This window comes from Piliocolobus tephrosceles, chromosome 6 (genome assembly GCF_002776525.5).
Source record: "Piliocolobus tephrosceles isolate RC106 chromosome 6, ASM277652v3, whole genome shotgun sequence".
NCBI classification, from domain to species: domain Eukaryota; kingdom Metazoa; phylum Chordata; class Mammalia; order Primates; family Cercopithecidae; genus Piliocolobus; species Piliocolobus tephrosceles.
In genome coordinates this window covers 71,526,078-71,540,198 of record NC_045439.1, presented here as the reverse complement: position 1 = coordinate 71,540,198, position 14,121 = coordinate 71,526,078, and the positions used below count along the sequence as shown (strand labels likewise).

Sequence of the window (14,121 nt, the reverse complement as noted above, 5' to 3'; positions counted from 1 at the left end):
CTCTAACTTTGAAACAAACAACAACCCAAAACAAAGTATCTTTGCCAATTATTTGCCAAACATGCATTTATGAATAATTTCCCTTCTTTTAGATTTAATTTTAAGAATTAGTAAATTGATATTTACTTTATTTAACTAAGCAGATGTTAGTCAATCTTCAGTATAACTTTAAACAGCAAGAAAGCTTATAGATAAGCACTAGCTGAAGTTAGGTTAATATTGCCTATAAAGAAACTGGTATATTTATCTTTTTTCCTGACTCAATGTTTCTATTTAGAGCCTTAACAATTTATAATTCCCTATTTCCCCCAAAGAATGTTTTCAGGGAATATATCCTTTGAATCTATGCAAAACTCAGTGGGATACAAATGCATTTGAGTATTTATAAATACAAATTCTATGGTTTTGATATACTGCTGTTTCTATCCACTATAAAATCTAATTTTAGTGCTTTAAGAATAAAAAGTTAACTTTAACAAAGGTTTTTCTTACAAAAAAAATCCAAAATAGTTATTTTGATTTTTTTAATCTCTATATTATTAGTATTTTTACCACTTATATTAACAAGAAAGTTTTAGACTTGGGAAACTAACTTATAGAAAATAACATAGTATCTATGTCAGTACTATGCTATTGAAAAGTTGATTTCTCTGCAATGAAAGGAAAATGAGCACTGTTTATATTCCTAATAAACTACAAAGTATTTCAGATTAAGAAAATACACTGGTCAGAAGCTCACTGTGAAATACCATTATCTTTATATTACTGGCCAGGCTTTGCTAAGCTGTCAAATACTGCCCTCAGGTGGCATTAATGGCTCAATGCAAGATGCATTATACAGCGTTGTTAATCATGCTAACAAAACCATGTTAAAACAAATAAAATCAAAACCAACCTTACTGCTGAAAGTTAATAGTCTATATACGTAAAGTTATTTTAACTTTGACTCAAGATAGATAAAACGTTACCATAATCTTGCTTTCTGTTATCTGTCCATAGAGGTTCCATATTTAAATCATGATTGGCTATTGTGAAACCTTTATGCACATTTAAAATCCCAGAAAAAAAGAAAGTAATGAAAGTGTTTCAAGGACACAACTTGCATTCTATATAAATGAATGCAAAACTAAAAGCCTACAGCATGTTTGGAAATGGCTTAAATGAAAAGTGATTAAATTCACTTTGAGATTTAAGAAATAATTTCCTCATCACTGATAGTTAACTATAATGTTGGTGCTGGCTGTAGGACCTTGATTTCTATTACGTTAGTTGTCAAAATAATTTCTATCAAGAAAAAATACAAAACCAAATAGATCAGCAGTAAAAATAAATGAATTCAATTAGAAGTATCTGGTGCCCTTTTAAACTATAGTGGGGTGGGGAAGAAAGCATAATAACTCCTTGGTAAACTTAATTTTCACACTCGTGGTACACACTCAGAAAAATACTTGATTTAGGTAGTCTTTGATAGGTCATTGAAATTTTCCTATATATCCACTTTCCTATGTTGTTCAGCAGCAAAGAGGTTTAACTAAATGCCTTATAAGGGAAATTAGTAATTTAAATAAACATTCTATGCTGGGAAAAATACAGCTGGGAAAAGGCGCATGCATAACCAAACAGAGAGAAAGCAGTGACCATCCCAAAGCTTTTTGATTGCTTATAGCTTGCTTCAGTTGCATTAAGCCAAACTGGTGCTGTCTTTCTCCTTTTGCGCTCTGCACACTGTTAGTGCTCACCTGCAGCTTTCCTTCCAAAATAGCCCATTACATGACTGTACAGATCCCTCAGTGGAGCCTCTGGTGGCATTCTGTTCTGCCTCTGTGGGGAAACATTTGCCTTCGGCTTCGAAAGAGCATGTACAACAGTTTTATAAACGCCACCCAGGGAGCCCTGCTGTAGTCCTGCCTCATGACTTGATGACCTTAGAGTACTACGACTGCCTAACTGACTACTTGCAATTCCTTCTTTTTGTAATATGGTGGTGGAAATCTCTGTGGATTCCTTCACTGTTTTACTACTTACTGATGCAGTACCAAGTGTATCTAGAGGTCTGTACACACCAGGTTTTACTAGCTCTGTAGCACTATTTGAACTGGTATGGGTGTTGCTGGTGCTGCTATTGCTGCTACCACTACTAAAGCCACCAAGCTTCCGCAGTCTCATCTTCCATGGAGCCTCTTTGTTTTCCAGAGGATTATAAAACTGAACGGACTCAGTGGATGGCCTAAAAGTAACATGAACACTATTTCGCTTTTTAGTAGCAATTTTCATGATTTTGGCTCTATGAGTTACTGTTTCAGACAAGCTCCTTTTAGTTGGAGAAAGTTTGCTAGTACTTGTAACATGAGGCATTCTGCGGTTAACAGGTGCTTTTAGTGTTGCTTTCTTGGCACACATACCGTGTGGGACAGTGATCTTTTCATTAATTTGCACACTCTTAAGCTTTTCAACTAGTGTTACATCAACACAAGCATCTAATTCTGTAGCTGCTTGTCTGTACAGATGTTTCCTTTTTTCTTTATCACAAAGGCTATCTGAACTAGGCTCTGATGGCTGTTTATCACTGTTTGGTTGCTTAGATTTTTCAGAAATTTGTGTTCTAATAAAACTGCCTGACTGGTTAGGTGCGATATTACTTATGAAGACAGCTGCGTTTGGTTCTTTCTGAAACTGCAGGTTTTCAGGAGTCCCAACAAAAGAGGTGATATTTTCTGATTCAATTTCCTGATCTGTGCATTCTAATTTATCTAAGGATAACCTTTCACCCCTATTTACTGCAATAGTCACTTCCTGAGAGGCTGGGTCTTTACCTATCTCATTTTTACTATGATTTTCCTGGTTTTCCTTAAAATATTCTTTCAGGGTGGAAAGAAGATCATCATCTCCTTCAAGGTCAATGTACTGGATTTGTTCAAAAGCTGAATCTGCAAGTTCTACTGGACCTATTAAATGACAAAGATGGTCATATATGCTATCACCAACTTCCAGAGAAGACTCTCTACTATGAGTATCAGTGATGTGGCTTTCAGTGGATCTAGTTATTGAAGAAGCCTCTGTGGAACTCTGCAAGCTTGGTGCATGACGGGATGAACTGTCAATGACAGGAACTGCACCTTTGGCTCGTTCAACAGTGAATGGTTCCAAGATGTCAGAAGTGCTGCTACTTCGAGGCAATGGCTGCTCCTCATTCAAAGCACCAAAAACTTCATTTCCAGTTTCTTCACTTTGTGAAAAATGTCTGACTCTAGTTGAGCGGGGAAGTATTTGAGCATCATCAATATCTGTGAAAGAAAAAAAAATTATGTAGAGAAGAACTAGATGAATATAAAAAATAATTATTAATTTCAATAATACCCTAAAGCATATACTTTAAAATAAAAAAAATCTGGGTTTTTGTAAGCTCAATGAAAAAAAATCAAAATACAAATCTGTTTTTTTAGAAAAATGATGGGCACAAGCCAATATAGCATGTAGTGTCAATGAATTAGAAAACTACCAAAACACATTTTAAAATGTTAACATGCATAGAAACAGTGAGATGATGAAACATTTGGAAGTGCAGATAAAGATAGAGCTGTGCCAATAAATCAAGCAACTCAAATGCCATTAAATTTTTCCTACTTATTTAAGTTCCAAGCAGAAAAAATACACCTTCACACAGAAAGCCGATCCAAGTATCCCACTGTAGACTCTTATAGGGTCTAATAAATCCTCCAGCTTCCTTCCCAAAAACGTAAGAGGCATCTTTTCTTCAAATTTTGCTCCTCTGTTTGATTACATATTAGAAATGAAACTCTCTACCCTTTTCTTAAAGTTCTCTTTGTCAGGAAACTGTTCTCCCAAGGTGTTTTACTTTATTACAGTATTAAAATCTTATTCACTGACATCAAATAAAGTCAATATATTTTTTTTAAAAATCACTTGTATTCTTTTGTTTTTGGCAAAACCACCACTTAAATCTGCTAGGAAGAAACTTTACCTGCCTTTTACTGGCCCTTTCCATTAAACAACCATCAAGCTCTAAAAACTGTATCTCTGGCTTCGTACATCTCCTTTTAAGAATTATAGGCTGGGCTTTGTGGCTCACACCAAAATCCCAGCACTTTGGGAGGCTGAGGTGGGCAGATCACCTGAGGTCGGGAGTTCAAGACCAGCCTGACCAACATGGAGAAACCCCATCTCTACTAAAAATACAAAACTAGCTGGGCGTAGTGGTGCCTGCCTGTAATCCCAGCTACTCGGGAGGCTGAGGCAGGAGAATTGCTTGAACCTGGGAGGCGGAGGTTGTGGTGAGCTGGATCACACCATTGCACTCCAGCCTGGGCAACAAGAGCAAAATGCCGTCTCAAAAAAAAAAAAAACAGAATTATAGATGATTCTTTATCTAATTTAACTATCTCACAGATGAGAAAATTGAAGCCCAGAGCGGTTAAATTACTTTATCAAATTTACAATAAAAAAAAGTTTGAGACACAGGCTTAGTGTTGCATATCACTGCATTATTTTCACTGCCTTTCGTGTTAAGTTTATGGTAACCCTCAAAAATATTTATGAAATTGAAAATCACAGGAAGAAATAACCATTTAACTGTTCAGGTATATACAAATTCTCAACAGGAATTTTGAAAGCAAAATACAATGTCTATGAATCCATCATGGTCTGTAAGTTACCTAGAAATAACAACAACAAAAAAATTGTTTTCAGAAGTCAGCAAAATATAATGAAGAAAGGACAGAGTCAAAAAGTCAGCTGTTGCTACTTATCAGGCTTCTTGCAGAAAAGTTAAATGAAACAGAACTATAACTGAACAATCAAATGAGAAAATTTAGATCCAGAGGCAAAGCAGTGACTTGTCCAAGATTACAAAGTAATTTGTTGATTCTTACTCTAGACTTTGAGACTAGTTTCCTCATTTATAAAATGGAGATAGTCATACAAAGTATTTTTGGGATCCATGCTACTATGGCTGAAAAAGGCTAGTCCTTCTGCAATTTCATTTATATCACCCTCTTTGTATGAGGTCCAAACGGACCTACTTTATACTAAATTGAGATCAACAGAGGTTTGTATTATGCCAAGATTCTAGTATATTCCTGGTGATACACTAGTAGGCTCTCAACATAGGTTAAATATATAGTATCTTCTGAAGCTGAAACAATTAACTTTTTGTCCTTAAACTGAGGGGAATGTGCAACTTTAAAAAATGACATTGTTTTTCTTCCTCATGCACTCCATTCAGAAATTTTTCTAAATGAAAAGTGAAACATTTGCTTACAAACTTCACTTTGATGCACTTATGCTCATTAAGTGTTTAATACAGCAGATAACTAACTCATATCTGTGCATCTTGACAAACATAAATATTTCAGTTTTTTACATCTGCCATAAGGGATCACAAGAACTTCTGCCTCAATGACAGAGATTATATTCAGCATGCACTCTAAATTTCTTTCCACACAATATTCTAAAGAACTCAGCAAAGGATAAAGACTGTATAGCTGTTCTATAAGAATTCTTACAAATTTTATAGATTGGAATTAATTTTACCAAAGGTCAAAATCAAGATTTCAAAAGATTAGAATCATAAAAACATTATGATGCTAACAAATACATGAATGTCAGAAAAAGTAAAATATTAGTTTTAATTTTTAATTTCTTTTATCGATATTTCACAATTTTTCCATTCTAAAGAAGCCAGGAAAAATTATTACAATGTTCTGTGTTTAGGAATTCCTTCCCAAACTCAGCCCTCACATGTTGCATATTAGAAAACTTAACCAGTATTTCAGCCTATTTTTTTTCCCTAAAACTTTGTTACCATATATGAGTATCTAAAACTTCTATGCAAGCTTAAGAGGGAAACAGCTTTAAAAAAAAAAAAAAGTAACCGGATTTTTTCTACCAATATTGTAGTATTGGAGAATTTAAATTTAAACAATGTTTTAAAAGTCTTTTTTTTTTTTTCCTGAGACGGAGTCTCGCTCTGTCGCCCAGGCTGGATGGAGTGCAGTGGCCGGATCTCAGCTCACTGCAAGCTCCGCCTCCCGGGTTTGCGCCATTCTCCTGCCTCAGCCTCCCGAGTAGCTGGGACTAGAGGCGCCCGCCACCTCGCCTGGCTAATTTTTTGTATTTTTAGTAGAGATGGGGTTTCACCGTGTTAGCCAGGATGGTCTCGATCTCCTGACCTCGTGATCCACCGGTCTCGGCCTCCCAAAGTGCTGGGATTACAGGCGTGAGCCACCGCGCCCGGCCTAAAAGTCTTAAGCTTTAAATAAAGTTCTTTCACGGCACATAACAATACTAATTACATAAAATCAATGAAGAAAATAACACTGACATGGAATCAACTTCATGCTAAATTCAGATCAAGAAGGATGTATTATGTCAATACAAATGGCACCTGAATTAAGCATAATTGACTCTAACAAGCCTTACATTAGTTGAACAAATACATTACAGCTGAACTTTACTGAGAAAAAGACTAAATAATAACTAAACTATACATAGTATTTTCCATAAGCCAGGTGTTTATGTAAGCATCTGACGTATCATTCATTTAATCCTCACAACAACCCCATGAAGTAGGTGCTACGCCTATTTTATAAATGAAGAAACTGTTTAAGTGACTTACCCAAAGTTACACAGCTACAAAGTGAGGAGCTGTGGTGTAAAGTAAGGCAGAAATTAATCTTTACTCTTAATCTGTTGAATAATACATCATATATGTTTTGTACTCATGAAATAATTTATTAATTTTTAAATAAAACTTGGTAAAAATTAATTGCATTATTAAGAAACCATAAAGCCAGGCTTTGGTTATATCCCAATATAAACAAAATGAATTTTAAAAAACCCATAGAGCAGCATAGTGATTTATCTCTATAAAGCTAAGAATGTTAGAAATAAAAATCTAACTAAAACAAATGTTAGTAAATTATACAGAAGGAAACAACAAAAAAAACTTTGTATTGAATTGCTAAAAATCATGGTGGCATCAGGTTTAAATAAAAATGCCCTCAAAACAATTTAATTATGTTGCTTATATTTTAACTTAAAAATGAAAGATTTTAAATAAAATTTTATATATTTTTTCTTTCTTTTCTTTTTCTTAAGGGAAACTGTGTTCTCTTACTCTCCTGGAGGAAGAGAAGAATGATCACTCAAGGCAAATAGCAGTTGCAGCAAAGCAACACCAAAGGTCCGTTTCACACTAAGAGAACACTGCACACACCCTTCCTGTATTCCAGTGCTCACATGTTCAGAGAAACTCCTCTAGTAACACACCTTAGAAACTATGCTTGAAAGTATAGTCTTTTCAATTAAATGTTAATCTAAAGCATTAGAAACCATTTAATGAGTGAAACAACAAAAATGTTGTTTTCAAGTGATTTACAAAAACTGCTTTTGAACATTGAGAAAATGCTTCCTGTATAGCCTATAAAGTTACAGAAATGTCAAGTTTTATCTCTGGGTTTCCTTAATACTGTTTAGCATTAAAGTGTGTCAATTATTTCCAGATTTAAAAACCGGTTTTTTCCCGGAAACATTTTGTTCAAAAAGTTTCCTTTGTTAGTTTGAAAGGAAAGCTGTACATTAAAGTATACTACCAGCTTATAAAACGTTAAGAAAAAAGTACTCTTTTCCTCTAGATTTAAGTTTCTTGAGGATTTTGGTTTTGTTCATTGCAATATCTCTATTGCTTGAAAGAGGACCTGTCATATAGTATGGGCTTAATAAATACTGGTAGAAGAAAAGCTTGCCTTAAAAAAAAAAAAAAAGTAGCTGCTTATTGGTAAAAAGCAAGTTAGTTACTCACAGAAAAACCACTTCAGTTAAAATACTACCATATCACTAGAAAATTTTAATAATTTCTGAAATGATGCATAGAATCAAGTGCCAAAATCCCCTTTATTAAAGTTAAATTATTTTACTGATTAAGCACGAATGTTAGCTATCAGTAATATTTTTATGGTTCCTGAATTCATAATATCATTTAAACTAGTTTACATAGAAATTGATGCCATTTTGAAACTCAGTTTTTTTCTGCTAATTACCTACGTTTTTTGTCTATTTGGGCAACAACGGCAATGTACTTCAAGGTAAGTAAAAACTATAGAGCAAAAAAAACAAACAAACTATAGAGCATCTATTTTCAAATATTATTAACAGAGGTTATTAAAGTTCTATCTTTTTAAGATTAGATGTTCAATTTGTAGGTAATTCAAAGCAGTTTTTACATTATTGTAATCATATGAAAAGACTTCAAAGCAACAAATCAAGCTCAATAGTTTTCATTTAAACCACTAAAATTTAGCCCAGTCGACTATCTTCTTTTATTCTAATATTGTTTTCCTGATTTTAAAATTCTTAACATAAACTACCAATACATTTTTTATGTTAAGAAAAGTATAGTGTTTTGCTAATGAGTATGCTATATAATGTCATGTTTAAGTTAGCTTCACATTTTTCCTGAGATGTTCTTTTTTAAAAATTAATGTAGGCCGGGTGCAGTGGCTCACAATTGTAATTCCAGCACTTTGGGAGGCCGAGGTGGGCGGATCACCTAAGGTCAAGAGTTCAAGATCAGCCTGGCCAACATGGTGAAACCCCATCTCTACCAAAAATTTAAAAAAATTAGCTGGGCGTGGTGGCAGGCTTCTGTAGTCCCAGTTACTCAGGAGACTGAGGCACAAGAATTGCTTGAGCCCAGGAAGCAGAGGCTGCAGTAAGCCAAGATCACACTGCTGCATTCCAGCCTGGGCAACAGAGCAAGACTCTGTCTCAAAAAAATTAACGTAAATTATTCCAGGAAAAAAAAATTAATTTGCCAGGAGGCTGAGGTGGGAGGATTGCTGGAGCCCAGCAGTTCCAGACTGCAGTAAGCTAGGATGGCACCATAGCAATCAAGCATGGGCAACACAGTGAGACCCTATCTCTTAAAAAAAAAACTAATTGGAATTATGCTACAATCAGCAGATTACAAGTGAAAAATTTGTAAAATATTAATATCCTATTGTACATTGATGACAGGAAAAAATTCTTGATTGTATAAAGAAGGGCCTACTTTTTGATGAGATGAAAAATTCTCCATAATGGGCAGAATTTAGGAAAAGGATAGGCCTGTGAGACATACTATTTTATTTTTGGTTGATAATCACAAAACAGAAGTATAAGGAGCTCAATTCAAATAATAAAGCTTTGTTAATAAAAAGAGATCAGTCCCCAACATTAGCAGTCTACATACTACAGCCTAGATAGACCAGAGTCCAATAGCAACAAAAATGACAAGTAAGTTTTGGGAACTGGTTGAAAGAAATTGGGTCTGTAAGGTTAATTTCAGGATGAGAAACTCATAGTACTGGATTAGAAAATAATAAGAAACATCTGTGGGAGTATACATAAAGCTGCCTACCATGTTTATATTCTTTTATATCACTTTTTTCACTAAAGTGTTACTTCTGGCAATAAAAGTAATTTGCTTAAGAATAATGATTCAGATTTCTGGCTTCTCTCTTAACCATTTATCAAGAAAATAATGACTGTCAGGCTGGGTTACCAAACGTATACAATCTAGCACAGTAATTATCAAATAAGTGATTATCAAAGGCCAATGAGAGAAAGGCCAAGGAGTGAACTTGCCCAGACACCAGAATAAATTATATTAGATGTTTGTGCAAGCCAACATATTGTATCAAATTTGATACATATTTTTCAAGCTGTTATAGATGAGTCTGATGTTAAGAAACAGTGCATTGACACAGTGCCCTCAAACTGGTCCCCAGAACTTAAGAAAAACTCTTTAAGCGTTGGGTATGGTGGTTCATGCCTGTAATCCCAGGCTTTTGGGAGGTCAATGTGGGGAGAATCGCTTGAGCCCAGGAATTTGAGACCAGCCTGGGCAACTTTATGTTCAGAAATTCCCTGGGTGACGACACTGTCTCTATAAAAAAATTAGCCGGATGTGGTGGCATGTGCCTATGATCCCAGCTACATGGGAGGCTGAGGCAGGGAAGTCAAGGCTGCACTGAGTCATGTTCGCACCACTGCACTCCAGCCTAAGCCACAGAGCAAATTAAAAAAAAAAAACACGAATTTTTAACTCTTCAAGAATACTCAACTATTCAGCTACGCTAGTCTATAGCTGTATGTAAAGCTCTACCATATAGCATCATACTTACAACAATGCAGGTAGTATGGACAGTTACAAGAACATTGGAGGAGGAAAAACGGGCTGGGAACCAAGTAGGATACTTAATACTTTAAAAACTCATAGTCCTTTCTCATAGATTTAGTACATTAAAAAAAAAAAAAGGATTTAAAAGGACTTTCCTTTTACCTCTCCTGTTATCCGAAAGTATCAGAAAAATATTTTTCTGACAAATTCTACTTCTAACTGTAAGCTAGAAGTAGATTGTCTAAGAGTCGTTTCATTGAGGTTTTTTTTTGGTGAAGTACTTGAAGAAACCTCGATTCCTGATTTCAGAGATACACTCAGGAAATATTTTATGAGTTCATTTAAGCTAATTCACATGAGGGAGAGCTACAAAAGCATGAAAAACCATTTACTTTTTCCCCTTCATACAGTTCATTTTCTTATTAATTCTCTGTACATTAAACTATTCTAAAGTAAAATTTACTCAAACCTTGAAAGAAACATCAGCAATTAAAAAGTATGACTGGTTGATGATCTAAGATTTTCGTGATTTTTGTTTTTTAATTTAGCACTATTTTTACAAATCTCTATTCTTATAACCCCTACATTTTCTCTTATCTCTTCCTCTCTTCTTCGCTCTACACCTAACACCTGAAAAAGCAAACTCCAAGCCTTTAATTTGCCTCCAAGAATCGCAGAGGCAAAGACCAATCCAATAATTTAGATTTCTACAATGTAAACTGGCGTAAGATTAATCCTGTTTAATTTTCATATTGGTTCTCTCTGGAACCTTAATGGCACAGGATATCAATATCACAGGATATCAGTAACACAGGGTTTCACCACGTTAGCCAGGATGGTCTCGATCTCCCGACCTCATGATTCGTCCGCCTCGGCCTCCCAAAATACTGGTTACAGGTGTGATCCACCACGCCAGGCCAACAGTTTTGCTTTTTTAACAGGTTTTCTAAGGGTCTTTAATATGTTGATTTGCACTATGAATCTTTAATCTTTTCCTCTATACACCGATTTGCATCTCCTGGAAAGTATTCTAAATTTACATCAGCTTGAAAAATCTTGACTTCATTCACAAGTCAGTTATCAGGAAAGGAGGGATTTTGCTGCTATTTTAAAGTGGCAGGTCCCTTGCCTCTTTCAAATTCTAAGAGAAAAAATGATTTTTAATTCAAAACTAACTGTAATTATGTTTTTATATTTTAAATGTACACAAGCATAAAAAACTGGCAGTAAAAGCATCTGAAGTTGTCAATAAATTATCACTGGTTTTGGAGGATTATGTATATTTTTCATATGCTTTTCCTTGTAATCCATGTTTTCTAAAATGAACATTATTTTGATAATCAGATATAAAATTTGTTTTGTTTTAGTGACTGATGTCTCAACACCATCTAAATCTTTAAATTTATCATAGAAAGCATATTACCCCAGATGGGGAAAAGGAATACAACAAATAAAACTGCCATTTAGAAAATTCCTTTCAAACAGTGTTCATAAATGTTTAAATCATAAAAGCATAAAAAAGGTAAACTTTCTGAATTATGTATTTACAGCAAAGCAAGAATTCTGAAATAAGAACTCCACATCCTGGGTATGGCACCACTCTAAAATATTTTGAAAGGAACAACCTTATCTTTGTTTTAGCTATTCAAAAATGTTTTAGCACTTAACATGAATATCTGCCAAAATATTAAGTTGCAGATGAGAAATTCTGTAAATCCTTTTAGATATGGAGAAAAAAATAAATCTTTCGACAGTTTTTTAAGACAGTAGCAGAATGTCTAATCCAATCAAACTTTTAAGAATTAGTGGCCGAGAGAATTCAAATTCTGTACTTAATACAAATAAATGAATAGAATAAAATAATAATGGAAGTGGCCAAAGCTCATTTTAATTTTTCTAAACATGTCAAGAATGGTTTGCATTAAATGTTCTAAGTATGTCTTTTATAAAAGCTAGGAGCAAAAAATGTATCCAAGAGAAGTTTACAAAAAAACCCAGAGTTTCTTTTAGCTGTATCTAATTCAGTTTTAAGAACAGAAACATTGTTTGACATCTTAAGTAACTAGATTATACTTTGATGTAAGCAGCCAAAATCTGTGCTACTTACATAAGGAGGTACAGTGCTATGTAATGTAATGGAGAACTAAAGAGACAAAAATATTCTAATTCTTTATTTGTAGCTAAGCATCATATGTAACAAAATTGTGTGCCATTTTCTGCCATCTATTAAAATTTATATTATCACATCTATATAGTTTTAAATCTTACTAATTTTCTGCACTGGTAGCTTAAAATATTCAGGTTGCTTAATTTTACTGGTATGAAATACATCCATTCATCATCCATCAATACTTACTGGATATTAAGGTTCGGGTTGAAGCCAATTTTTCTATTATTGTCATCGATTAAACTGAAAAATCAACTCCAATTTCATTAAAATTAATTATATTATGGTTCCAAAGTTAACAAAACAAGTAGGTTTCTTTGAGTTAGCACAATTTGCACATTGTATGATTTTATTTATGCCAAAAAAAATTTTTTTAAACAAAACTGATCTATGGTGATGAACAGCAAAAAGTTGTTATAATTGTGTGGAGGGGAAGAGTGCGTGGTGACTGACTCAAAAAAGTCACTGGGAAACTTTCTGAGGTAGTGGAAATGTTCTATAATTTGTTTGTGGTGATGGTTAACAGGGGTGTGTACAATTTTCAAAACTTATTCAACTGAGTCTATGAAGCTATGCATTTTATTACATGTTAATTAAAGTTTAATAATAGAGCAGACCATCCCAGTACTGGAGACCAAGGACCTGAGGCAGAACTGGAAAGCTAAGCAGGTTTTGAAGCTCCTTGGAAGTCAGGGCTTCACAGAATGGTTTAAAAATGAGTGAGTCCTTAGAATTCTATATATGATTACATGTAACATAAATACAAAAATTTATTCCAAAGCAACTTTTAGATTATATACTTTTCCCAAATACTGAATGCCCTTACTTAGTTCCATTCCTATAGACAATGCGGAATAAATTATTCAAGATTTACCATATTGTCAGTCAAAACAATGGGAAATTAAAAGTCAGTGCTCTGATTATCTTTCTAAGTCATCTTTTATAAGACATCTATGATATAAATATATACTACTACTTCTTTTAACCACCTGAGAGGAAGAAAAAAACATGAGCAAAAAAAAAAAAAAAAAAAATGGCCATTTACAACCAAAAATACTGGACATTGGCACAGCACTAAACTTAGCACTTCCAGAATGAACTGCAAGGACAGCATTAGAGTTCAAATAACTCAAAATGTTGATTTCCCAATCATTTTCCCAGTTTCCCACACCTCCCCCAAAGAAATTAACTTTAAAGAGTTTATTTGATTAAGCAAAATTTGAAAGCAGAGGATTAAAAAGTGAAAAGGGTGGTGCAGAAATTAGCAGAGGTGGCACTACCTGAAAGCTCATCAGAAAGGGGAGTGAGAACAATATCAGGCAAGAAGGGTTTGGAAGTATGGATCAGAACAGGAGCACTTTTAGCACTGCGTATATAGGCCGATGGCAGAGCACATTCACCAATGGATCGGCTTCTCATGGCTTTAAAAAAGGAAAAGAAAGAAGTGGGGAAGGAAAAAAGAAGAGTGACTATAATGAAAGGCTCGTGTCACAGAAAAAGCAGCAACAGAGAAAACTAAAAGGTACAAAGGAAGGAAACTATAAATTAAAACATTTCAGCACGGCAAATACTGGCAAGCTGTAAGAAAAGAAATCAGAGAACACACACAACATTTTGAATATAATTTTTTTATATAAAGCAGGAAAATGCTATTATTAGCAGTTACAATGGAATAGCATTAAACAACAGCAGACACCTTAATTAGCATTATGTTCTCAAAACCAAGGGTTGAGAAATTCACTGAATGGAAACATTGAAAATAACTCAATATTAATAA

General features: G+C 34.2%; 1 protein-coding gene and 1 pseudogene across 6 annotated transcripts in view; both read right to left on the bottom strand.

Annotated features, from left to right (window-relative positions):
- Positions 1–14,121, bottom strand: part of RALGAPA1 (Ral GTPase activating protein catalytic subunit alpha 1) — a 280,919-nt gene that overhangs the window by 155,945 nt on the left and 110,853 nt on the right. For 4 of the 6 annotated variants that reach the window (XR_002725793.2, XM_023189637.2, XM_023189636.2 and 1 more), the window contains exon 17: positions 3,117–3,284. Coding sequence is in view for 5 of the 6 variants with exons in the window: in XM_023189637.2 (XP_023045405.1) it covers positions 3,117–3,284 (168 nt within the window). In the remaining variant the exon portion in view is untranslated. Of the gene's footprint in view, positions 1–1,739; positions 3,285–14,121 lie in introns of all 6 variants that reach the window. The other 2 variants (XM_023189633.3, XM_023189634.2) reach the window with 1 other exon arrangement.
- LOC111524498 lies at positions 7,113–7,317 on the bottom strand (annotated as a pseudogene).